The 27,603-nt window shown below is 43.3% G+C and overlaps 1 protein-coding gene across 2 annotated transcripts in view; it reads left to right on the top strand.

The window, feature by feature from the left end:
* The first annotated feature begins 1,623 nt into the window (after nucleotides 1–1,623).
* LOC135195738 (centromere protein L-like) overlaps nucleotides 1,624–27,603 on the top strand; it is a 57,478-nt gene continuing 31,498 nt past the window's right edge. Inside the window, exons 1-8 of one of the 2 annotated variants that reach the window (XM_064222184.1) lie at nucleotides 1,624–1,790; nucleotides 4,884–5,067; nucleotides 9,530–9,576; nucleotides 13,256–13,506; nucleotides 13,734–13,840; nucleotides 15,239–15,476; nucleotides 15,942–16,097; nucleotides 16,609–16,741. In XM_064222184.1, the coding sequence (XP_064078254.1) occupies nucleotides 4,894–5,067; nucleotides 9,530–9,576; nucleotides 13,256–13,506; nucleotides 13,734–13,840; nucleotides 15,239–15,476; nucleotides 15,942–16,097; nucleotides 16,609–16,741 (1,106 nt within the window). In that variant the 5' untranslated portion in view covers nucleotides 1,624–1,790; nucleotides 4,884–4,893. Of the gene's footprint in view, nucleotides 1,791–1,884; nucleotides 1,905–4,883; nucleotides 5,068–9,529; nucleotides 9,577–13,255; nucleotides 13,507–13,733; nucleotides 13,841–15,238; nucleotides 15,477–15,941; nucleotides 16,098–16,608; nucleotides 16,742–27,603 lie in introns of those variants that run through there. The other variant, XM_064222185.1, reaches the window with a different exon arrangement.

The following is a 27,603-nucleotide window of genomic DNA, read 5'->3' as shown; positions in this document are numbered from 1 at the left end:
CTCTCTCTCTCTCTCTCTCTCTCTCTCTCTCTCTCACACACACACACACACACACATACAAACACGCGCGCGCGCAAACAGTGAGTGTTTATGTTGAAAATAAAATCTGTTCAGAAGAGATACTAAAATAATAATAATAATAATAATAATAAATAATAATAATAATAATAATAATAATAATAATAATAATAATAATAATGACGATGATGGTGATGATGCTTACTCAAGTGAAATAAGATAAAATAAAATAAAACTCAGTAGACAAACAAACGTAAAGAATACCACAAAGACTACAGTACTACGTGAAGCGTAATAATAGTAGAAGAAATACTGCGTCACACGGACGGGGCAGCAAAGATTGATTGATTGATTGTGAGTTTTCTGGTGTCACAACTACCAGGGTGGGGCAGCAAAGAACGAACGTAAACGTACATAAAAGGAAAACATCTAATTCGTCTTTAGATAAGAGGTATAATATGGGTTTACACGCTGAGAAATCTGAGGAGGGCGTCAAGACGAGTATCAAAGATCGAGCATAAAAATCAACTTGATGGAGGAAAAGTTCACTGTGGTGAATGAGACAGCAGTTTACGATATGACAGAATGTTTGTAACTGTATACAGCAGGGAAAGGATTAATACTTATTCAAGTAGCTTTCGACAGAAATTATATACAAGCGGAAGAAAAAATGAGAAAAAGTGAAGGAAATAAACATCGCAAATTAAGACAGAAAAAACTCCAAAGGTTATGACAATAATTATCCAAGAATATGCTGAAGAATAGAAAAATATAGAATACCAAGGTCCACTCGCAACAGAGCACTGATCAGTGATCACTGATAATGCTCGTGCAAAGAATTAAGAAGCAAGACTAAAAAATGAGACTGATCATAGAGAACGATAACACTTTTGAGCATGCAATCAATGAAAAACATAACTATTAACATACAAGAATGTTTACAACATACCTATAATTCACATATGAATGGGATCTCCTATGATATATGCAAATATAATGATGATGACGATGAGGCAAAAGCTAACGACGGAATTATTCAAACGCAGACGCAACTTTGAGACAAAGATATTCACGAAAACTATTAATTATAATTAACACATATATAGGGAAACTATTGATGAGCGCAGTGAGTGCTTATAAGAAAGTATTAATAAATGATTGCAGAATGCGAATAAGTCGTTAAAATACGAGTACTACAAACGCAGACCGCCTTAATTTTCATTCATCACATTATTCATTCGTTCATATTTCAATTGTCTTTGCAGGTTCATTAATTCCACCAACTCTACTCCAGCATTCTTTTTAGGTTATCTACTACTACCCTTGACGTAGTACAAGGTCGGCAATGGAATTAGGCCTAAGGCGTAAATCATACTTTAGAAATAAAAAAAAAGTTTTATATTTGAATTTAATCGACTGTCAAATTAAAGAAACATGAATATATTCCTCACAATAAATGATTTCAGAACAAATATTCAAAACATTTGATAGATTATAATAAAAAGCATAGAAATGAGCCAGGCCAAGGCCAAAACTTAGTTCTTTAGTTCGATCTCGAACGCGCAACGCGACAGCCAATCAGAAGCTTTATTTATAGACCGTCTAGACCAATCACGATGCGAGGTTCGGCATCAAAACATTGCGTCTGTGTTTTAAACTTTTCCGCGAAGAATTCTCCCAAAACTTTTGTTTCTTTTTTATTTTCTCGATGTGTTTTTACGATGAATGAATAGTGATTATTATTTTAGGCCTGAGACAGATGTAATATAAGGGTAAGTAATCTAGGTTAATGTGGTTATGTGTCTTTTTTAGGGTAAATAAAACCCTAATGACAGGCTGATGGCCATAGCTGCTAGCCAGGTTTAGGGGTGCGGTTCTTGACATGGGTAGGTTAGGCGACCTCTGGACAAACTATTATTTTAGTAATTTTGTGTTTCTATTCCGTCATATTCTTCCGTGAAAATAGGTAACGGTTATTAGTACCTACTAGGTACCTAGTATATGCCTGTGTCATTACTTTCAGTCCAATACAAGGCTTAGGCTTACCAAGCCTACTTGAAGCTTAGCTTATGCGGTAGGCCTACCTAATTTTCCCCCGACTTGCACCCCAGGCTGTCATGTTGCTGTTTCTTTCATTATAAGTTAGGGCCAAACACCGCTGTAGTGTAGAATATAGCCTAGGCTACTAGCCTAGCAAGTAATTGCAAACATTGCGTCCGTTGCTGTAACCTCAGGCTCAAGCTAACGGTTTATGGTAGGCTAGCTACCTGTCAGTTATCGTAGTAGGCGTATGGACCTAGGCTAGGCCTATATTTGGGGTGGCACACTTTGACAATAGTATCGCAGAATATTTCTGTTTTCACGTATGTTTGTTTTAAACTGTAGTCTTGACCGGACAGTGGGTCTTAAATCTAGGGTACCTAAATGACCGAGCGGCAACGTAGCGGCCACCAATCCCTTCCCGAAAAAGTACTTGAATTTGCTGTGGCCCATCCAGGCAGCGCGCCGAGACATTTTTTCTCCTAAATCACGAAATAACAGCATAAATTCAAGCGCTTTTTCGGGAAGTGGCTGCGTTCCGAGAGAGGTGGCTGCTACGTCGCCGCTTGGTCATCTACCTTAACTCTATCTAAAAGTGTAGGATGCTGCAGCAAGCTTAACAAGTAGGTAGTGTGCTGTGATCCGAACTTGCGTGCTTGGGCTCCCCCATGTGGTATGATCTTCAGCATTTTTTGTCGATGAATCTTGAAGTGACTGACGTTATATTTCATGAAAAGGTCAACCGTAGTGGAAAACCTAATGTTGGCAAGGTCTAGGCTAACCTGTGGGCAGGGAAAGCGAAAAAGATTGTTACTAGGCAATAGCTATTAGAGATTAATTTCACGCCAACACCTGTGTTAACATTTCCAGTTGCTGAATGGTGATAATTTCAACCTATTTTATGTATGGAATACAATCGGCCTGCTGGTGAATAATAATTAAGTATATTTACCAATAGCAGTTAACTACATAGTATTTCACATTTGTTCCGATAAAAATAGGACTACTAATAGGGCAAATGACCAAGCGGCAACATAGTGGCCACCTCTCTAGGAACGTGGCTACTTCCTGAAAAAGCACTTGAATTATGCTGTTATTTCATAATTTAGGAGAAAACACTTACTTGGAGAGGAGCGTAGAGGTCTTGGTGTGCTGCCCATACTCTGCTTTTTTCCATCTGTCCATCCGCCTGTGGTGTTTGCGTATGGTAACACTGCGTCCTGGGCTCTACATAGTTTCATTGCTTATATTCAACAACAATGATAATACTATCCTATTTTGAATATTAGCGGTGTAATTCGCCTACTGTAATTTATTAAAACACTTTTTAGTTGCAAATGTACTCCCAGATATCCTTTTATTTACCTAAAACTTACACATAGCGTAACTATTTAAAGCCCGGGACGCAGTGTTACCATGCGAAAACACCACAGGCGGGTGGACAGATGGAAAAAAATAGAGTATAGATGGGCTAGAACTTTTGACTGATGCTTATAGCAGCGAATTCAAGTACAGGCAATCCCTGGGTTACGACGGTCTCGGCTTACAACGTTCCGAGGTTACGACGCTTTTCAATTATATTCATCAGAAATTATTTCCAGGTTTATGACGCATGTTCCAGGGTTACGACACATGTTCCAGAGTTACGACACTTACAAACGCTGATCTGGGAGATGAAATGTGACACCAAAAATGCAAAAATCAATGTTTAAAGGTTTTTTTGATGAAAAATGCAATTAGAATGCAGTTTACATAGTTTTGAATGCACTTAAAGCATTAAAAGTAAGGTTTTCTTAGGATTTTTGACAATGTTCCGGCTTGCGACGATTTTCGGCTTACGACACGTCTCAAGAACAGAACCCCTGTCGTAACCTGGGGACTGCCTGTATGTACTTTTTTGGGAAGGGGGGCCGCATTCCAGGATTGGTGGCCGCTATGTTGCCACTCGGTCATATGGTTATAAGAAATATACCACTTATCTTTCAAAATTTTATTTTTGTCCATGATGAACACTGAAACTTTAATAAAATAAGAGTTAAATCAGTTTGTATTCATCTTTGCAATAAGGAAGGCTGCTTAAAATTATACTGTTGCATTGATTATTAGAATATTTTGTTAGTAGCTTGATTTGCATATTTCTTTAGCATACTACTTAAGCAGTCTAGGCTTAACATGAATGTGTTTTGTGTATCTCATATTAATTATTTTCTCTCTCTCTCTCTCTCTCTCTCTCTCTCTCTCTCTCTCTCTCTCTCTCTCTCTCTCTCTCTCTCTCTCTCTCTCTCTCTCATTTATTTTCATATATATTTGTCAACGTCATTGATTGGATCTCCAGTTATGTGTAACTAATTGAATGATTCACAAATGGCTATGAAACTTTACAATTCTCATTGTCTTTTGGGTCTTCTAACCTCTCCAGAATTGTCCTTTCACATTAATAGATTTCAAATCATATTCATTCTCTTCATTTATTAGTCTTAAGTATTACTTCCATAGTAGTATTATTTCTTTTCAATTTCACTTCCTCCTTTTTTTATCTTTTACATACTTTGCCCATTACTTATGTATTATGTTTTAACTCAGACATATTATTCTAATTCTAAATTTAGCTGGTGCATCTACTCATAAATTACAATGCTTAACTATTTCAGTGTCAACTTCATTTCTCATGTCAACATTGATAGTAATATATATGTTGAATGGGTTTGTATAGTGAGAAATACTGAAATATTTATCATTTTTAGATATTTACATGTTAGATACTCTTAGCATGATAGTGCTGCAGTGAAAGTTTTACATTATGCTCTTATTCTTTCCTTTTGAAGGGACATAGCTATGACGCCAAAGAAATCCACATCTTTGCACAAAAAGAGTCCAATTGCTAAGAAACCTTCTCCAAGAAAGATGTCGCGCTCACCAATTTCATCAGCCAAGTCTAAGAAAAGGAAGAGTTCTGAAACTGGCAAGAAATTGAAAGCACATACATCGCCGACTTCACCAGACAGCCCGGTACGGTACAAATTAATTCCTTGTATTTTTTTACTTTTTAGCAAATAATATCTATTAGCAAACTTAGTTTTTGTACATGAACTTTCCTGTCAGATATATACTTAGCTTTACGTCTCTGACGTCACGACAGAATTCAAAACTCGCGGCACACGCGACAGGTAGGTCAGGTGATCTACCTTACCCGCCGCTGGGTGGCGGCTGTAAGAACCAATCTCCCTTTCCAGTCAGAATTTTTCTGTCGCCGGTGTCGACTACACCTGTGGTTGTTACCTCCTGACAGCTTTATTCGTTTCTCGTTGCCTTGGATATATTTGGACTGACTTTCGGTGAAGTACCTGATCTTGTTGGCTTGGCATACGTGCTTGTGGATTGTTTTTGGATATTGGTTTGGATTTTTCTTTGATTTCAAGATGTCTGATGTAGAGGTTAAGAAATCTTCTATGTTTAGGGTGTGCTCTATGGATGAATGCAAGGTGAGGCTACCGAAAGCAACGGTAGATCCTCACACAGTATGCTTGAAATGTAGGGGTAAAGAATGTTCCTTTATTAACCCGTGTAATGAGTGTGAGAAGTTGGATGAGGGTGAATGGAAGTCTCTTTCTTCCTACTTAAGGAAGTTGGAGAAAGACAGGGTGAGAAAAGCCTCGTCTAGAAGTTCTAGTAAGTCTCGTATTAGCGAGGTAGAAGTAGACAATCCTGTTGTAGCACTAGATCCTTCTCCCGTTTCAGCTCCTGCTCCCTGCATCGAACCTAAAGATACGCCTTCGGAAGTGGCAACCATGAGAGCCACGATCCTTAGCATGGAGAAGAAAATTCGTTCGTTGCAAGGTAAGAATAATAGTGAAGGTGATTTGTGCAGTGACCCCCAGTGCAGTGAGGGTGCGTCTGATCGGCTCCTTAATGCTTCCAGGCCTAGACCTCTTCCAGACTCCCAGTCCCAGTGGAGGAGGAAAGTCAACAGCCGCAGGAAGGTTAGGGAGAACCCCCACCGATCAGGCGTCCCCTCGGTAGATCCTGATGTTCGTTCCCAGGCTGCCTTAATTCGCGCCAAGAAGGAGGTGTTACGCCAATGCTTCTCTTCTTCTTCATCACCTTCTCCTAGAAGAGGATGGAGCGCCTCGGATTCATCTCGACCGTTGAAGAGAGCCTGGAAGGCTCCTTGCGCCTTTCCTTCCAGCCCGGAATGTTTTCCGGAAGAGCCTGAAGTGGATATCAAGAAACCCAGGAGGGATCAGGAGTTCTCGCCTCAGAGTAGGCTTCGATCCTCATCCCCTGTGGAGGATTTTGCAAGATCTCCAGCTCGGATTCTTGCAGGGCTGCAAGCTCAGATTTCGGCTCTGGCGGGCTCCTTGGCTGGAGGCACGCGTCGTAAGAAGGACGTCTCTCTCCCCATCAAGAAGTCTAGGCTACCTTCTCCTGCTTTGCCTTCTCAGTCGGAGGCGGCTCTCTCTCCTGTAACAGCGGATGGAATGAGGCGCTCTTCCCTCGGCAGACGCCTGTCGTCTTCCAGGCGCCAATCGCCCAAGAAGCTTTCTCCTGGCGACTTCATTTCTCCAGTAGAAAGGGATCTAGCGCCTAGTAGGCGCTCGTCTAAAGATAAGCGCACAGCTTCGTCTTCTCGCTCCTTTCCGAAGAACCTCCAATCTCCGGATAAGAGAGCCTCCTCATACATGGACTCTTCCAGAGACAGGATCTCTCCTTATGTCAGGCGCCTAGAGCCTGGTAGGCGCTACTCCCCAAGTAGCCGCTCTCCCGCTGCCAAGCGCTGTGCGGAAGATAGGCGCTTCTCTCCTGATAGGCGTGTTTCACCTGTTAGCTGCTCTGTTCAAGTCAGGCGTAAAGAGCCTGAAAGAAATTTCTCGGCTGATAGACTAGCTTTTGCAGAGACCCACGCGTCTCGATCTAAGTATTTGGATCATGGTAGACGCCTGTCTCCGAGTAGGCGATCTTCTCCAGGGATTCGCTCTCCTGTTGGTAGGCGCCAAGAGCCTAGCAGGCGTTCTCCTCATTTTAGGCGCAGTTTGCCAGGCAGCCGCTCTCCTTTTGACAGGTGCATGGATTCTGATAGGCGCCGTGAGCATAGTAGGCTCTCCTCTCCTAGCAGGCGCTCCCCTTTGGACTCCCGTGTATCTAGGAGCAGACTACAGGATCACAGAGGACTCACTCATCGGAGTAGGAAGAACGCATTCGATAGGAGCTCTCCTACAAGATCCTGACAGACCTCCTTCTTCAAGAGTTTGGAGACGCTCTTACTCCCGTCGCTCCTTCTTCTCCTCTCTCGTTATTCTCGACATCTAAGAAGACGAAGGTTTCCTCCTGTGTGAGGATGAAACCAACCATCTCAATGAAGAAGGCTTTGAGTGGTTTTGGTGATTGGCTTCTTTCTAAGGAGGAGAAAGGGAAGACTGTGTTTTCTTTCCCTCCTTCTAAGCTGACGGGCAGACTAGGCTTCTGGTATGAGTCTGGAGAACCCCTAGGCCTGGGTCTGCCGTCATCTGCAGACGCGGACTTCTCTTCACTGGTGGATGCCTCACGACGCTCGGCCCTCTTGTCGGCTAAGACTACCTGGGCTATGAACGAGCTCGACCACCTGTTGAAGGGAATGTTCAGAGTCTTGGAAGTCTTCAACTTCCTTGACTGGTCTTTGGGGGTCTTGTCTAAAAGGACTCAGAACCCGGATTCCATTTCGCCCGAGGATCTCAACAGTGTACTGACGTGCATGGATAAGGCAGTTAGAGATGGATCGAGCGAAGTAGCCTCCCTGTTTGGAGCAGGGGTTCTTAAGAAAAGATCGGTCTTCTGCTCTTTTCTGACAAAGTCCGTCTCTCATGCTCAGAGACAGGTGGAAGAGAAAAAATTCTGACTGGAAAGGGAGATTGGTTCTTACAGCCGCCACCCAGCGGCGGGTAAGGTAGATCACCTGACCTACCTGTCGCGTGTGCCGCGAGTTTTGAATTCTGTCGTGACGTCAGAGACGTAAAGCTAAGTATATATCTGCCAGGTAAGTATGTACAAAACCTTATTGTATACTAACAATAACATGTTATTCATAATATTTTTGTTTTAAAAAATTTGTATTCCTATGCATAAAAAATACTTATTTACTAGAATGCTTTAACTGCTGATTTAATCTATTAAATGTCAATCACATCATATGACATGTTGCAGAAGTTGTCCCATCCCACGCAGGTTATCCACGTCATATGACGTTGTCAAGTTTTTGAATTTGCGCGCCTTCATAGCTCATAGTATGGCTATTGTTTATGTTGGATGGGCACTTGGCAAACCTCCAGAAGCACAACAGTGCCTGAGGCCGCAAGCAGGTTGCCAGATTGGGCTACAAATCGCAAATTGGGCTACTTTTTACACCTTTGTGTAACCAGATTTCACAAACTGCTGCTTACAACTTTTTGGGCTACTTTTGACTTGACTTGAGCTCTTTTATTTGATGTGGGCTACATTCATTAATGTATTTTGTATCATAATGATAAATAATGATGATAATAATAATAATCACACTAATGGCCATACAAAGCTCTTAGTGCCTTATTAGTCATCATGGAGGAAGGTCACGCTGGTCACTAACATTCTCTCATTCGAGAGGAAGTTGCACTGGTCACTCACATTCTCAATCCAGCCAAACTTTCTGCATGTTATTTCATTCGTAGGATGCCAGTGCCACCAGGTGCTAAAAAACCAGAGTACAAAGGGCTTGCTATGTCTGCCAACATACAGTTCATCGACTACAGTAGAGAAAAGGCACTCGTTTTGTGACAGTAAACCTTGTTTACAAGTATGTAACTTTTATAGGTTAAGAAACATAATAATCAACTCACTGAATGATGTATTACAGCACTTGGAAGAATGATTTGTTTTAGAGGAACCTTGCATGAGTGCTTAACAAAAAGCTCTACAATATGATAAAAGCAGTGGGTTCAATGTATTAAACAGTGATTTTAGTATAGAGTCTAGTATCCCAACTCTACATAACCTGAGGCACCCATTACCATCCAGTGGTTGCTTTGAGTATCTGGCATGACAAAGTTAATGACTGTAGATAAAGCAGCTCGATTGCAAGAGTGCAATATGTTTGTCAGAATCTTCATTTTGAATCTCCCATTTGTTCACCATGTTCATGAAGGGTTATAATTTGGTGGAAGATGAGATTATATGTTAAAGAATCTTTTGAGTGAGCCGTGTGACTAATATTTTAGAATATCATCTCGGTAGTCTGAGCATGGTCTATGATAATACTTACTATATGATCTGCTTGTCATTATCTTCAGAGTAGAATTACTGTTTTATTTGTTGTGGCTGTTGATAAACAGGATGATATATGAAGCTCTCTGTTCAGTGTTAGAGGCTCGTTTGCAACTGCTTTGTTTGTGGAAAACTTGATTATCAAGGCCCAATAATAATATAAGAATGTAGAGCCTCAATATAAGATCTCTTAATGTTTCAGGGAACTTCTGAGATGGTCAGTCTCTCGCCACCCAGGTCAAGTGAGAGGTATGTTGACGGAGTACTGTAGTCTGTTGTTCTTTAACTACAATATTATGATTATTATTGTTGTTTTTCTTCATGTAAAGTATACTTCTGATAACTTATTTTGTATTGAACAGTTAATGATTATTATTATTACTTAATAAAATGAATCTGCAATTTGTACTGTATATATGTTATGCAAGTGAAATAATAGTGACATTTCAAACTAAAAAAATTAATAAACCAATAAATAACATAAGGTTAAAAAGTGATTAATGAAAGACAGGAAAGTACTAAGAACCATGGTGTGAGAGCCTGGCATGAAATCCGCCAATCAAGAAGGTCCGTTTGCTGTAGTTTTTCAGCCTCATTCTTTTAATGATATATCATTTACTAATTGGCTCTAGATTTCTATAAAGCCCAGCTGTTTCAGCCTCATTCTTTTAATGATATATCATTTACTAATTGGCTCCAGATTTCTATAAAGCCCAGCTGACACTTATTGTGTAACGGAAGAGTAAACTGTTTTAAACAGTGTTGCATTATCTTTTTCAAAAGCCACCTGGGATTTCATGTAAAAGACGTAACAATAAAGGTCTTGGAGCACTACTGTGCGGAATGCCGGGCACAAATAGGTACAGGCAGTCCCTGGGTTACGACGGGGGTTCCGTTCTTAAGACGCGTCGTAACCCGAAAATTGCCGTAAGCCGGAACGACGTTGTTGAAAACATGTCCACAGGGAAAATTTCAGTAATTTGCAATTTTTCTTAGGGCCGTATCTCTAAAATTATCACTAATTTACTTTTTTCATGTGCAACACTGTGTATTCACAAATTACTGTATATTTTCATTAAAATACAAGAGAGAGAGAGAGAGATTACATAAAGGTCATTTTCATCTCTTTAAAATACGACCATTATGGATTTTGTAATTAAAGTTTTATTATTATTATTATTATTATTATTATTATTATTATTATTATTATTATTAAATAACTGAAATTATCAATAAACATTTTACATACTAGTACCATAAAAATTCTTTCATCTCGGTAAAAGAGAGGAGAGAGAGAGAGAGAGAGAGAGAGAGTGTGTGTTATCTCTCTCTGTTCTCTCAAAAAATACTTACAACGCTTCCAGCGAAAGAGAGGGAGTTACCACTATGACATTATTATCTTGTGTGGCAAAAAAAAAAGAGAGAGAGAGAGTTAACCTTAATTAAAAGTGACATGGATAGATTAGTACGTATTGTATTTCTTTAAAATACTATCCATATGAATTATGTAATTACAGTTATTATTATTATTATTATTGGAAAAGTAAATCCACAGTAATATGTCTGATCTGTTATTTAAAATACAAAGCAGAGAGCTTTCGAAGACCTGCACGGTCCTCCTTGTCAATCTGAATACAATTACTAACAGTGACCATACAAGAACTCTGTTTTTCGACTAGTTTACAAATAGCCTGTTTGATGATGTAGTTGGCTCTTCACGTTATCCCCTCGTTCTCCAACGGCAAACCAGCTAATCGCCTAGATCTTCGAAGTGGCGGTTCGTCTCTGAATTGTTTGATATGTTATCCATAGCAGCTTGGGCGCCTGCAACTAGGGACACGGGCGCCAAGCTGCTATGGATAACATATCAAACGATTCAAGAGACGAACCGCCACTTCGAAGATCTAGGCGATTAGCTGGTTTGCCGTTGGAGAACGAGGGGATAACGTGAAGAGCCAACTACATCATCAAACAGGCTATTTGTAAACTAGTCGAAAAAACAGAGTTCTTGTATGGTCACTGTTAGTAATTGTATTCAGATTGACAAGGAGGACCGTGCAGGTCTTCGAAAGCTCTCTGCTTTGTATTTTAAATAAACAGATCAGACATATTACTGTGGATTTACTTTTCCATTTATTTTATTAACTCATGTGATTATGAGGTTTCTTTGGATTATTATTATTATTATTATTTGAAAGTATAAAAACAAATAAAGTAGAACAAGTACATAAAAAAATCTCGAGTCTCAGTAAATGAGAGAGAGAGAGGGTGGGGGGGGGGGGGGGAAATTTCATGAGCTCTTCCCCCTCCTGGCTGTCACAGAACTTGATATATCTGACAGTTTTAGTACCTGGAGTTGAGAAAAGGTTACTGACAGAAGACTGGGATTTCCTTCATTCTTCCATAATTTTTTAAATATATAAGCTAAAATCTTACTAATTCACTATGGTATTTTCTTTAATGAATTGATATTATTGCTGTATAAATTAATATTAATATTTGAAAATAGTAAATAATTTATTTATCATACAAAAAAACATACATCTTTGTAGTAGAGAGAGAGAGAGAGAGAGAGAGAGAGAGAGAGAGAGAGAGAGAGAGAGAATTATTATTTTTATTATGTGATATCATTTCAACTTATTAAACTTAATAATACAGTATAATCAAATTAATATTTGAAAAATTAGTAAATAATTTTTGTATTATAAAAATGTATTTAGTCATGAAAATAAACATCAAAATACACTAATTAGTGATTATTTTCGTCGCGGAAAATACAAAGAGAGAGAGAGAGAGAGAGAATGAGAGAGTAAGAGAGAACGAGTGAGAGAAGAGAGAGAGACGAGAGAGAGAGAGAGAGAAGAGACGAGAGAAACTATGGTTTTTATATCCAGGTCTAAGTAGAGTATAAATGGATTCTTTAAGTGAAATAATGTTTCAATGATATTTTGCTATTTTGTATTAAAGGATATGTATACTGTTTGAGAATGCGTTCCTTATCCTTGACTATGGTTACCATACAGTTTAATAGCGTAAATTATTTTATGCGCCCTCCGCTCAGAAACTAGTTCTGCCTATGAGGTATCGTTAAAAAGCATAAAAAACCGTTGTAACCTTGGAATTTGCGTTGTAATCTAACCAGAAACTTAGTTTTGTTAATTATGTATACTGGAAACAAGCAATGATTTTTTCATTATTTGCGCTTTTGGACTGTTATAAACTGCGCATCCCAAGCTAGTGTATTCATTCGCTCGGAAACTAGTTCCGCATAGGAGGCGTCACTAAAAAAATAAAAAAAAATACAAATAAAAAGTGTCGAAAATCATCATAACCTCAAAATTTTAGTTGTAATCTAACCAAAAACTTATTTTTATTAATATACTGTGCTAAACTATAAAGGATTCTTACCATAGTATGCGTTTTTTAAAAGCATTAACTCGGAGCGTCGGAAGCGTCAGCGTCGTAACCTCGGAACAAGCGGTGTAACCCAGGGCGGATTTTTCCATGAATATTTAAGAAAAAGCGTCGTAACCTCGGAACGTCGTAAGCCGGAGCCGTCGTAACCCGGGGACCGCCTGTATAGGTTGACTAAAAGCACCAACAGCAATGGCACTCAAATGTCAGTCAGTGAGGGCAACATCAGATTCATTTTGAACATAACTGAGATAGTCATGTCTCTATTCAATGATCTGCCTTATCCCTACCAAAAAATAAAAGAATATTATAAAATTGAGACTTTGTAATGGAGGGAAAACCTTACATTATTTTTATCTATTACTGTACTAGCATTAATGTAAATAGTTATCAAGCATTTTATGAGATTTCATCAGTGTTTTCATTTATAGTGAGAACTGTTATATCCAGCAGTGTTAATGTAGTTTTTATATGTATTTATGTATGTATGATGGTATTTTTCTCTTATTTACAGATATAACTTTAGAAACATTACGCCGCCTTCATATAAGCTAAATGCCCGTTACACTCCAGCTAGAACACCGTTGAGGACGCCTGCTGCCATGCTACAAAGAACCCCTGCTCATAAACTTGGCCGAACACCAATGGCCACTCCATTTAGAACCCCTCGAATAAGACCATTGGAGAATGAGTCACATTTAGATCCCTCTGCAGCATTCAAGTTATACAAAGAGGAAGCGGTTACCTGGAAAGCGCACCTAAAATGTGAGCTTTAGTATGATTCTGATTCATTTGTCCCTTACATTAAAAAGCCAATGGATTTAATGGACTGCTTACCATTTGAGATTAACAGTGTTCAAGGCCTATGTATTTAGTATTTCAAGAGCTTGGAGATGTTAATAGCCAAAAAAAGTAACTGTCCTTGTTTTTTGAGTGTGGTTTGTTTGGAACACATTTGTTACTTGTTTCTTGTTTTTTTTTTTATTTTTCAGTGCTCACCAGTAAAATATACAAGTTCTGTTACTTGAGTTCAATGTCCAATTTTAGATACGAAGATAAACTCTTGAGAAAAAAGTACGAAAACTTTTTAAAGAATAAGGTAAGTTTTAATCATCTTTTTTTTTTCCTTACTAAATTAGGAGAGTTTGTGATTGATATTTATTAATATATGTACAATAATATTCGGTTGTCATAAATGTGGAATAGTTTGTCAGTTGTACATTTCCAAATGGAAGTATATACCACTCTTGAAAGATTCCTCTAAATAATATAGTTATTGATCTGAATACAATTTTGAATTATAATACTTCCATATTACCATTTCTCTGTGCTACTGTATACAGTAATCTTGTGTTTATAGTGTATACTAGCATTTGTAAACTGTACAGATTTTGCAATGTGATTTTCACTCACTACTTTAACCATAAATATGGCATTTGGTTTGTTTGCTCTTTATTGGCTATTTAGTATATAGGAATAGTATATGAAAATATTCATACTTTGCAGTAATACTGTCTGTTGTAATGAAGTCCAGAAACTCTTTTAGTTTATTTTTTTTTAAAGATGATATACTATTCATGTTACTTTTCCATTTCATTTCCACTTATCTGCTTTTTGCCTGTGCACAATAAGGTGATTTGAGAATTTTCATTTGCTCTCATGAAGATAGAGGTCATTGTACAGGCAGTCCCTGATTAACGGCTGGGGTTCCATTTTCGGGCGAACGGTGTTAACCAGAACATCACAATAATTATGGTAATAAATGGTGTTTACAACACTGATAAACTGCTTAACAGTGCAGTTAACCGCTCACATGTGCCAAAAGTCTGGTTGACAACGTCATTAGCCAAGCGCAGTAAAACCAAAACACCATTAACTGATGCCGCCAGTAAGTGGGAACTGCCTGTAAAAACCATATCATTTTGATTCCCCTCTTCAGGTATGGGACTACAGTATTTTGGTAAAATATGTAAGTTTATGCATACTTTTTGGTTTGTGCAGAAGTGCTACTTTATGCTTCTAGCTAGTGTTAGATTTGCAGTTATTGCAGTCCATATATTGAAGGTAAGTTTTTGTCTCTGGTAATTTACAAAAGAACGCTAGTCAGTACTCTCTTGAAAGTTAGTTTTTGTGCGGTTCTTTGCGAATGTTAAGTTAACTTTTTCACGTTTTATGATAAGGTTGCCTACTAAGGCATCTTTTTTTGAGTAAACTTTACTTCTTTGACTTGATATATTTTATTGCTTTTAATTCATTTGATCATAAGGTTTATAAGTACTTGAGACTGGAATCTGCCCACATATGTATTGCCAGATGGCTGCTTTTATCTTACTTTTCAAGAGGGACTAGAGCATTTGGAATTGTTTTCTAGGCATGAAAGGGCTACTTACAAGTACAAATGGGTTTGTACAAAAAGTTTTTATTTAAAAAAACTTTACATTTTTAATTACTATGCATGTTGCTTGATATGACAAATTTTTATTCGATGGTTCCTCAGGTATTAGAAGTATATCCTTCAGCTGTGTTAACAGTTTCACTTAGTACTACGTCCTGCTTAACACTCGAGCCGAAAACCGTGGACGCAGTGAGAATAGAAATTAATTCCGTAAGTCTCGGAACTACTACAGATGAAGACGTAGACATGAATGTGTATCGTGCCTGGTTATTTCGAAGTACGAAGACCCAAAGTCAGTCTTTCAGTGGGTTGGAATGGTTCCCTGTGATGTTTTATACTGGTATGTATCTCTTGTGTTATTCAATATCGGTAGTTCCATGTTGGATGAGTTGTTTTTGCGCTCGGCTACCAATCTGATGGTCCGAAGTTCAATTCTCGGCTCGGCCAATGCGGAATCAGAGGAATTTATTTCCTGTGATAGAAATTAATTTCTCGACATAATGTGGTTCAGATCCCACAGTAAACTGTAGGTCCTGTTGCTAGGTGATCAATTGGTTTCTAGCCACGTAAAAAAAATCTAATCCTTCAGGCCAGCCCTAGGAGAGCTGTTAATCAGCTCAGTGCTCTGGTAAAACTAAGATATACTTATTCAATATCAGTGAAAATTGTTCAATATTAGAGTACTGATGCATTAACGTTCTTAATGCTTACAGGACTTTTATTAGAATTATAGTTAAGTATGTAAATGTAAGCCATCTTCAGTTCATAGAAGATATTCAGTTGTTATGAATCAGAAGTCTTTCAGGAAGAGAAGTCATTCACCATGTGGTTATTAACTGGCTCCAGGGGTCTTTTGGATGCTACATTAGTAGACATAGTGTCCGACAAAATGAACTTTTGTGGATCGCTGGAGTTTGGAGCGGAAGATTATGTCCCGTTCCCTCTCACCAAAGCAGGCAGCGTAAGTAATTGTTTGTGAAATATTTTAGTCTAGAAATGCTGTACAATATATATCTCAACAATCTGGGATATACATAAATCTTGATTGACCTTGCTCTAATAGAGTAGTGTTTTTCTATTATTATTATTATTATTTTAAGAGGCTAATGCAATGACCACATAGTTTTCAGTAGAATTTTCAGCAAGTGACACAACCATCTTTCATCTTAGTAAGGAACTAGATATATTTTTCCTCTCATAACACCATCAACAAGGCCAGTTTCCTGTCACTTTCCTGTTGGCTCCTGTAATGTAAATGTCCATGTGTTCTCTGGCTAGTATTTAGCCTAAATTTCCTATTATATTCTAACCCATTTTCCTACTTAACCTACAATTTTTTCAAATATTTATTGTGCTAACATTTTTTTACTTTAAAGTTTCAACACAGGTGCATGCATATCAGAATGGTTTGCATGCTGTGAAATTTTGAAGGCATGTTACAAGTCTTTTATAATTGATAAATTATTTTTCAGATCTGGTTGTAGATTTTGTGTATCATATCCACCCACCTTTTGGAATGGACTCTTTACCTGTGCCTAATCACAAAGGAAAGCCCAGAATAGCAATGAGCATTAGTCTGAAGGATATACAACATGTGTGGACAAAGTAAGTAAGAGTATTGCAGTTGGGGTGGTATTCTTGACATAGTATAAGCTACAGCGATAACCTTTACTGAAAAATTATTATTTGGGATGAAGCATACTTACTTTTAAAGATAAGGTGACTTGAACAATAGGTACATATCCGAATAAAAAATTTTGCTATGAAAATGTATTTTCACTTATATAACTTACCCGGTGGTTACATATAGCTGTCGTCTCCTGACGTCACGGCAGAATTTGAAATTCGCGGTAGCGCTAATGGTTTGACAGGTGATCCCTCTACTCCTGCCGTCGGAACCGGTAACACGGTTCCTCTGCTGGTTGGAATTTGGATTTGATCATCTTGGTTTTCTCCTTTTGGTGATGTACCTTGAGTTTACTGATCTTTTTGCTAGCGCTATAGTTATTTTGGTTTTGATATTGTTGTCCTTTTTAGGAATTATTTTGAATTCTTCACGATATCTGACACCGGCTCTGTTCAGTATAGGGTGTGTAGCAGTGGGTGTAAGACTAGACTTCTTAAAGCTTCACTTGATCCTCATTCTACTTGTGTTAGTTGTAGGGGACGTGAATGTTCTTTTGAGAATACGTGTGAAGAATGTAAGTCTCTAACGTCTCAGGAGTGGGAAGGCACTGGGAAAGTATATGAGAAAGTTAGAAAAAGATAGAATCAGAAGGGTTCACAGAGATCTTCTTCTAATTTAGTGAGTAGCCAGGATATTCCTCTGAATTCTGTTAATCCTGTTCCTATTAACCCCGTAGTGGTTGCTCCTGCCCTCGAATCTGTATCTCCCGATCCCGACGATCCCGTGTCGTATTACGAGCCGATATGGACTCGAAATTTGTCTCTTCCTCACCACTATGCAGAAAATGGGTGAGACAGTTCAAGAAGTGGTAGTTAAGTGTGATAAATTACTTAGTGCAAGTGTAGTGGAGGAGGTGGTTGTTCGGCCCGTTCGTTCTCCTAGGTCTAGGCCCCTGTCAAAACTCCCCAGATCCTGGGAGGAGGCATGCCGAAAACCGAAGGGAGGCGAGCGGGATCTGCTCCCGAGCAGCCGCCCCCTCAAGCAATCCTGTAGCCGTACCCAGGATGCTGTCGCTCACCATTGGAAAGGTGTTGCGAGGAAGTGTTTTTCGTCAAGCGACTCTAGTTCAGATGTTTCCTCTTATAGAGGTTGGCGTAATAAGACTTCTAGACCGCTGAAAAGGTCTCGCGATGTTTCGCCTGCTGCGGTTCCCAAGAAGGTGGCGGCTGCGAACCTTCTAGTAGTTTTTGGGAGGAGCCTGAAGCTTTTTCTCCGGTGGTGGTTTCGATTTATCGCCCTTCTCTCATAGAAGTGGAGAAGCCGAACACGCACACTCCTTCGGAGCCTTCTCCAGAGCCTCCTCAAGCGATAACTCCTGCGGCTCCAGACGTGTTTGTGGATCATCCTTCTACGCCTCCCGCGCCTTCTACGTCGGTGGATCCTCAACCTTCGGTGTTTGAACAGATGAATGTGCCGCAAGGTTAGGCAGTATCTTGGAGCTTTTTGGCAAGTCTCTTTCGTCCCCGAATGCGCTCCCGACCGCCTTACATCTTCCGCAGACTACTGTGCAGTCCTCTTCGCAGGCTCCTTTGCAGTCGCCTCTTCAGGCTCAGACTCTCCATGTGTCTCCTCTTCAGACGCCACTTCAGGCGCCTGGTTGGACTCCTTTCCTGACTCCGTCTATGGCGCCACGTCAGGCTCTCGCTCGAGCGCCACCTCAGCCGCCAGCTCAGCTGCCAACGCAGCCGCCAGCTCAGCCGCCCGGATTCGTCTCAGTACAGGCTCAGACGTCTTCTCCTGCTTTCTCACACCCTCCTCGGATGCATCAGGGTGTGACTTCGCCGAACAGGATTCCTCTTCCGATGGAGTGTTCGCCAGTTTCGTCGAAGGAAGCTTCGGATTTGGAGGAAGAAGGAGAAGGACTTACAGAAAAAGACAAGCATTTGTCGGGGTATAAACTCCTTTTACGATCCTTCGTTGACAACTTTCGGTACTGGATTGTATCGATAAAGGCATCTGTGATGGAGCTTCGGAGCTCGCTGCCATTTTCGCCTCTGGAGTGTTGAAGAAGAGACAGCTTTGGTGCTCCTTCTTGTCGAAAGGGGTTTCATCGAACCAGAAGTCTGCCTTGCTCTTCTCTCCTTTGGACAAGAAACACCTTTTTCCGCAAGAGATTGTGAGCGAGATCGCTCAATCTTTAACACAGAAAGCGACCCAGGATCTTTTATCACAGTCAGTGAAGAAGCCCAGGAAGATAGCTCCGTTCTTTCTGCTTCTCGGAGTGCTCCCTCCACGGAAGCTCCTAAACCATTTCGAGAGAGCTCCCGTTCGATCTTTCTCCAGGTTTCGTGGGAGAGGTAGAGCCTCTTCTAAAACCACTCCCTCTTCCATCAAGAAGTAGGCCCGTAGTCCTCCACACAGCAGTAGGAGCCAGATTACACCTTTTTCTGGCAGACCTGGTTTCATCTCGGAGCGGATCCTTGGACGGTCCAGGTCCTGAAGGAAGGATACACCATTCCGTTCATCAAGCACCCCCTCTCACAGAATTTCCTGTGAATTTGTCAGCCTACTCAGAGAACTCCGAAAATTTGCCGCCCTCCATCAAGAAGTTCTCGCTCTTACTGGCAAAGAGGGCCATAGAGTTAGTGGACTCTCCGCAGGAAACCAGGATTTTACAATCGCCTTTTCCTGGTAAAGAAGGCCACGGGGGTTGGAGACCGGTGTTGGACGTCAGTGCCCTGAACGTCTTTGTCCTGAAGACGAAGTTTCTATGGAAACGACCCAATCGGTATTAGCAGCTTCATCATCCTGGAGATTGGATGGTTTCCATAGACCTTCGGGACGCTTATTTGTTCATGAAACTTACCTGACAGATATATATATAGCTGTATTCTACCGAAGTCCGACAGAATTTCAAATTGTTCCGATACGTAATACAACCATCGGTCCTTTAACAATAGGAAGTAGCTAAGCGGCAGCTGGAAACGGTCGTAAGCTTCGAACAAGGGGGAGAACGTAGTTAAACTGCTTGTCCGACAGTCGCGCGCCGCGCGACTGGGAGGTAAACAAATCACTTTGCTTTCGGCCGCGGGTGTGTGAAGGACGTGTTCGTCATCGCTCTCTGCCCGCTTCATCGTCGTATGCTTTGTTTATATTGTGTTTTCTACTAATGGTTTGTTTGACTTGAAATGAAACTGTAAGTACACTGTTTTCATTTTCATTGACCTTAATTATGAAAACCTTGAATTATGTCTCGGTGCCGAGGGCCTGGGGCGCGCTCGCGGCCGAGCTCAATGTATTGGGCGAAAGGGGGTAATTGAAAAAATGTAAGTACTTTTTTCATTATATTTTTGCCCTGTGCGTTCGTTACCGAGAGTGAGTGCGCTCGGCACGTACTTTTAATTTTGTATATAGAATGCAATGGAAGTGGATTCGCAATTGCAATATTCTTTTCATTTTCATTTATTGGTTGCATGGAATTTAATCTGGATCAATTTTCGTTCTTACCCGGGAATTGATCCTTACGATTTTTTATGTGAAATGAAATCGCAAGTGCAGTATTCTGTTTCATTTTCATATATATTTTATGATAGCATCATATTATTGGATCAAGTTTCCGTTCTTACCCGGGAATTGATCTTTTCTCCTTTAAGTTCTATGAAGTGAATCGCAAGGGCAGTATTCTGTTTCATTTTCATATTACTTTTCACTGCTGTGCGGGGGTGGGGGAAGCGAAGGTCTGCCAGGAAGTTGGTAGCCGATTCTTCGTCTTCCTTCCTGCCCCCCGCTCAGCTTCTTCATTGTATTTTGTATGTGGGGCTTCCTTGCGTTCGGGGTGGGGCATGTCTTCCCCCGTGCGTGAGGGAACCCCTCTTACTAATCTATCTATGTTACCGCAGGTGCTACATCCGTGGGAGACGACCTTGAATGTAGATGTAGATCCTCACGAGGTTTTGTACTCGTTGTCGGGGGCGAGAGTGCTCCCGCAACGAGCCCTGTGTAACGTGTATGCATTCGTCAGAGGCGCAGTGGGTGCTGTACGAGGACACAAGAAGTCATCGGAAGTCCAGTGACTCCTTGGTAACGGACGTCCAGTTGTACTCGGGGTCTTCCGTCCGCTCTGGGTGGGGTTCTCTCCCCCCAGGCGGCGAGGAAGCCCCTCTAATTAACCCGACTGTTGCTTTCCGCAGGTTTGCCATCAGCGAGGACGACCTGGGACAGGTGTGAGAGTCGCTGGGACTGCAGGGGTTGATTCAGCGGTTGGCGGGGTCGGCAGTGGTCACTCATGATACGGTAACCACTACAACAACCAAATCTCGACACCAGCATATGAGATGTCACCGCACCTGGTGTACACACCACATGTCATGTCGGTAACACCCACGGCTGCAATCCAGAACCAATTCCTGCCGTTGCCAATCAGACGGTTGCCACCGCCACCTGGTTCTTTGTATTGCCGACCCCCGGACTGCCGCTGCCCAAAAAAGAGTACCCCCCTGGACCTGCCGCCAGTGCCGAGGATGACGGTAGCTGCCGACAGGACGCCTGTCTCTCCTGTGGTACCTGCCGTGCCTGCCGTACCTGTTGCTGTCCCAGCCGCTCATTCCCTTTCAGATCAGGTGCCTGCTGCTCATTCACTTTCAGATGTTCCTGCGGTTCCTGGACCTGTTCCTGTTGTTCCTGCTGTTGGTGATGCTGTCACAGTCTCAGGTCTTTCCGGACAGGTGCAGTCGGGCCCTGTTGCTTCGGCAACTGCCCCGGCTCCCTCCTGGATGGAAGACCTGACGTCTGTCCTGCGGAGCCTGGCGAAGAAGACCTTCCCCTTCGACTTCTAAGGCCAAACAGCCGAAGAAGAAGAAGGTTGCCTCCTTCCCCCCTAGAAGACTCCTTCTGTATCTTCTAAGGGCCCGGCTCGCTCAGGCGAGCTGGGGAGCTCTTCTGCTGGTCCTCCTGTGTTCCTTCGGGGGAACGGGGCCCCGTCGCTTCTTCTGCAAAGAAGAAGTCGACGGGGACCAGAGGGCGGCCACCAGCCTCGGCTGGTGCGTCCTCACCTGGTGCTAGCGGGGGTCGGGTCTGCCGCTAAACCAGGTTCCGTCCTCGGCCGCTTCTCGTTCGACGAGAAAGCACCGAGTGGACGCTCTTCCAAGAAGACCGTCCAGCCAAAGTTTTGACGCCCGAGCTCGCTCGCCGTCAAGACAGCGGCGCGGAGCAGAAGACTGGCGAGAGTCGTGCACACGACTCTCGCCAGGACCAGTGGACGCTCTCAGCAGCGATCAACTGGCTGCTCGGGCTAACGTGACGGTCGCTGATCAGCCACGGGTTGAGGCGAGGAAGGAGTCCCCCGCGGCCGCCGGTACCAGCCAAGGCTGGTACCAGCGACTCGACGCGCCGATGAGGACGCTGGCCGGTCTCGACGCGACACAGAGCCTAGCAGGGTCAACCGTCCGCCGCTCCCGATGGGGATCCGGGCGGAGACGGTGACCAGCGGCAAGCTCGCCTGACGCTAGAGATCGGTCTCGACGTTCTCAGCCGAGCCAATCGCCCCAGGCGAGCGGTAAGGCTAGGCCTGCTGCTCGACCGTCACCGCGGGTTGACGATCAGCAGCAGCCCTCCACGCACGCTGGTCCTGCCAGCGAGCGAGGGGGGGGAGCGTCAGGTCTGCCTCTCCCATAACGGGTTGAGGCGAGGAAGGGGTCCCCGCGGCCGTCGGTACCAGCCACGGTGCTGGTACCAGCGGCTCGACGCGCCGAGAGGTACGCTCGCCGGTCTCACCGTGGACAGCGAGCCTAGCAGGTCACCTGACGCCGCTCCCATCGGGACCCGGGCGGGAGACGGTAACCAGCAACAGCTCGCCTGACGCTAGAGACTCAGCGTCGACGTTCTCAGCCAAGCCTCTCGCCTCAGGCGAGCGGCCAAGGGCTAGGCCATGCTGCTCGATCGCCACCGCCGGGCGGGTTGACGATCAGCAGCAGCCCTCCAAGCACGCTGGTCCTGCCAGCGAGCTAGGGGGGAGCGTCAGGTCTGCCTCTCCTGTACCTTCAACCTCCTCGGGCTACGCCGGGAGGAGCGAGGTACCTATGAGTGATCGCGAGAGGTGCGCCGCTCGCGACCCCGCTATGACGCCGTATGGACCAGGCACGGTTCTAGGACCGACCAGGACATACGCGCAATTAGCTGGAGGCGACCGTCAGGGGTCTGCCGCTCTTCCTCCTTCTGAAGGAGGAGTATCAGGGATCTGTTCTTGTTGGAGGGACTGGACGGTCCTACTCCGCAAGACGCGGTTACTCCCGAGATACAGAGGAATTTGCAGAAGTCATTAAGCTGATTCGTCAGCATAATGACCCTGCGGAAGGATTGCCGCTCCCACCAGCAGAGCCCACGTCTCTGCTCGAGTCGTTTTGGGGCCCGGAGGGGAACCCAAAACCCGACGGTGGGTCTGCCGCGATCGGAGCTTGCCGATTCTGTCTCGAACCAGTGTCTCGTCTCCGGACAAGAAGGCTCTCTCAGTTCTGGCCGGTCGATCAAGCTACTTCCACCTCCTCTACTGCGACAGCGGCGTTTTCTACGTGTCTTCGGACACCGTATTAAATACTCCTTCGGTCCTCCTGAGAGGTTTCGACCTCGACGAGGACTGGAATGAGTCGGCGGACGGTATCGGCTCTCTCCTGTCAGGTGTCGATCAGCCCCACCCATACGAGTTTCACAGTCTGGGCGGCAGACCCGTTAAACCTAACGTGAGAGTTCGTAACCCTCCGCGGGAAAAAAAACAAAAAAAACGTTTTCTCCTGACGATACGTTTTCCCAGACTGAGAGGCCATCGCCGCAAGGCGATGGCTGCTCCTACTCTTCTCCAACTGCTAGTTCCACTGGGGAAGGGCGAGCGAGTATCCAATTCCTTCCCCATTCCCTCTCTCCTTACGGCTACGAGGGAAATGGGGAAGGATCCTACAGAGATTTCTTTTTTTTAGGATCCACGTTCGGGACTGCGCTACCGGGGGGGACCTTCGGGTCCTACCTGACGTAAGCCCCGGTCGTTGAGGAGGAATCCTGCTCCATTCTCGATTTCTACGGGAATCGAGGAGGACCACCAGCCGATATCGTTTGACGAATTCGGTGGGGGGTTGGGGGTTTTCGCAGACTGCTTAGAATTCTACGGAATTTCTAGCGCATTCAGAGTGTTCGAGTTTTACGATCTTCAAAACAACTTACGCGAGACACGGTCCAAAGTAGAGCGAGACGAGAATCCCGATATGTTACACGATAATCGGGAACCCTGCCTATGCTCGAATTCCTGGAATTTCTAGCATTGTGAAGAAGACTGCTGCTGAAAGAAACTATCTCACAATAGGCGACCAACCTGGAATAGAGGAGATCGGACGGGAATATCCAGTTTGGCTTGAACTATCGTCTTAGTATTCTGTTCACCATTGAAGCTTTCCTTCGAGGGAAGACTTCTCCCTCACTCTCTTTGATAGAGAACGAAGGTGGTCGATCTCCAATCCTTATTTTGTTTTCTTGAAGGAAAGAATTTAGGATGGAGATCGTTGTTCAGAATCCTACAAATATACTACGTATATTAACCTCGCGACCTGATTTCTGCTAAGCAGTTGAATTGTCCGAGGGGTAGGCGCATATCCTAGTTATTCTACGGATTGCGACGTTAGACGAGAAGTATTATAATTGAACTGCAACTCGGGGTTGCCTGCAACCTCCCAGGAGTTTTCAGTTTCAATTTTATATACTTATGGTTTTGTCACGACAACACCATTTCAACTTTTATATTTACGAGAAATTCGTTTCGCCTAAATATAATTGCCCGAGCATATCTTTTATGCTCGGTAGTTCTAGCCGAACGCATTCCTTGTGTGGAATAATGGATTACCTGGCAACTCAGGATGACGAGTCAGCAGGCTCAACCACTGCGTATTGAACTGCCTGTATAAGCAGCTCAGTATCAGCTGGGCCTCCGAGATTCACGGTCATGTATGTCTCTCTCTCCCCTGCTTGATTGACTACCGAACCGTATCTCTGCCTAACAATCATGGACTTAGGTCTCTGATTAACGGGGATTCTCGCAATAATGAAGGACCATCTACTGCGGTGACGCTAGATTCCATCGCCTTCGACATTGCGAGAATTTTCAACAGAGATATCTCTTGGACTCTTGCATCTTTCTGTTTACCGCACGGTAACAGAAGTCTGTACAAGTCTCCGCTGCATCGCACTGCGATAATGCGAATGAGATTTTTGCAGACATCTGAGTTTTGTCTTCAAATATCTCGTATTCGTAGGTGTACAATTGTTCATTGTTCAACCCGAGAATTACAAGATGTGTCAGAAGACATCGCCTACTCTCCGACTGACAGCTCTACCTCCAAATGTTCAGCCTCATGAGAAGCAGTTCTTCAGGGCGGCTTTCACCTGTGTTTTCATTACCGAAGAACGCCCCGCTTTCATTGAACTACGACTTCTCACGGGGACAGCAATGAAAAATAGCGGGGGGTAGCGTTTTCAGTCATTTGTAAGCACCGGTTTAGAATCTTGAGATCCTTCTCTCGATTCATATGTGAAGACGTAGGTTGCATTCAATATCTACCTTCGTCTTCAACGGTACATAGTGTTGTTTCTCCTTAGCTGAGATTCAACAAACATGAGATGTTTTACCTTCAGGGACCTAGGTCTCTAGAAGGCAATTGACTTTCGCCTGTTGGGTACATGCCTTAAGAGAATCATCACCTCGCTGTCCGGCAATGGTGACAAACAAATACATCATTGGTTTGGTCTCTCGGCATAACCTTTAAAGGCGAAGGTCACGTGACTTACTCGGATGCTTTGACAACTTGCCCTACCGAACGCAGCAGTCGGTCGGCAGCTGTCAGAGCGCCGAGTCAGTTACGAATTACGCTGTTGACTTAGTTCGGTTGTTACACAGCAACCATTACTTGCGTTTTAATAGCTTGTCACAGTACCCATACCATTGACACCCACCATGGTAGTGTCGGTGTCCTATCCACTACCGAGAACTTCGCTGCATGGGGGATAGGAGGATGCGAGAGACTTCGTTGCTAACGGACAGACCAGTTGGGTACTGGACATCACCGAAGTAGAGAAGAGGGATAGGTCATGCGACTATTTTCCTTCTTTTCCTCTGAGGAACTGCATGACTTCTCCTGCGAAGTCAGGCACCCAGGGGATGGAGATCCGTGACGCTCGATTTCGTACCGAACTTCGTAGCGAAGACTCAGAACCCTTCGGTCCCTGACGATTGGTTCGAGTCGTTCACAATCCCCTCCTAATGGACTTCACCGCCTTCGATGCGAAGAGATGCTGCCTTGTCCACAAGAACTTCTCCTTGGCGCAGGTACTGAAGGCAGGGGTCTGGGTCCACCAGACCACATGCCCTTCCTTCTACCTTCGGGATATTGCCCACAGGTCCTTGGATCTTTTTCCTTGGGACCCGTGGTGGTGCTCAACACGTTGTGTAGCGAACCCAGACCTCGCAGGCTGAACAGCATCGAGTCCTGGTGTGACCGTAAGAATGGATGGTGAATGAGAGTGTGACTGGCTCCTCTTCCCATCTTTTTGTTTCTCCCCTCTACCTGTGGTTAGAGGGACACGGTCGTCACCCTGCTGGATAAGGACAAGGATGCAGGTGAGCTACTCAACAGAGCCCATCCTATCCCTTTCACTAGGGATAGGAGCGTATATCCACCACTTCCTCCAACAAGGGGGAGGAAGTGGATGCCACCGCTTGAGACAACCCATACTTTATGTTGCCTCTTGCAAACAGGAACAAGGTCTTGCTTGCTGTACGAAGAGATACGCTTGCCTCTCTCTTAGTACTCGGCCCAGAGGTCTGACCATTGATCCTGCGGTGCACACCCCGATCAATCGGACAGAGGCTTGGATCCCTCGCTCTTACGACCAGGGAGGCATTCCAGGGATGGACGAACACCAGTTCTGTTCATCAAAAGACTCAGATTCCTCTCCCACCAAGAAGTGAGTCTTCCTATTGTTAAAGGACCGATGGTTTGTATTACGTATCGGAACAAATGACAATTTGTCGAAAATTGCATTTTCCTAACTATACAAACTGAGGTCCTTTACATATAGTCCCTCCTCATGCCACCCCTCACTCTGCGTATTTGCATGGGCCAAAAGCAAAAGTGATTTGTTTACCTCCCAGTCGCGCGGCGCGACTGTCGGACAAGCAGTTAACTACCGTTCTCCCCTTGTTCGAAGCTTACGACCGTTCCAGCTGCGCTTAGCTACTTTCCTATTGTTAAAGGACCTCAGTTTTGTATAGTTAGGAAAAATGCAATTTTCGACAAATTGTCATATTCACGGCACACGCAGTGGGCGGCCAGGTGGTGGTACCCATTCCCGCCGCTGGGAGGCGGATATCAGGAACTATTCCCATTTTCTATTCATATTTTTTCTGTCGCCGGTCGGTAAACAACTGTTTACAGACCTCCGCCTAGGATTTTGAAACTTCATTAGCCGCTTAAGTATCCTAATTATTCTTACGATTATTGACTTGGATTTGTGGCTAGGCATACGCTATCGTAAATTTTTCATTGCATTTGATGTCTGAGGCTAGTTAGCCTAGTTTCAGATTTTGTTGTCTGCATGGGGGATGGTGAAGCTACCGGAACTTTCGGTAGACACTCGCTTAGTGTATATGGCGTTTACTTGTTTTCTTTGCATAAGTTCAATGTAATTAGTGTAATGTGTGACTGTTACGGAAGAAGTAGGATTCATGTACGCATTTTAGAGCGTGTTAGAATCAGGAGTTTTCCTCCACAGTAAACAGAAGTTAGAAATATGAACCTTCTAACCT

This window comes from Macrobrachium nipponense, chromosome 16 (assembly GCF_015104395.2).
Source record: "Macrobrachium nipponense isolate FS-2020 chromosome 16, ASM1510439v2, whole genome shotgun sequence".
Lineage (NCBI taxonomy): Eukaryota > Metazoa > Arthropoda > Malacostraca > Decapoda > Palaemonidae > Macrobrachium > Macrobrachium nipponense.
Note: the sequence above shows the minus strand (reverse complement) of the source record. Positions and strands in the feature narration are given on the sequence as shown.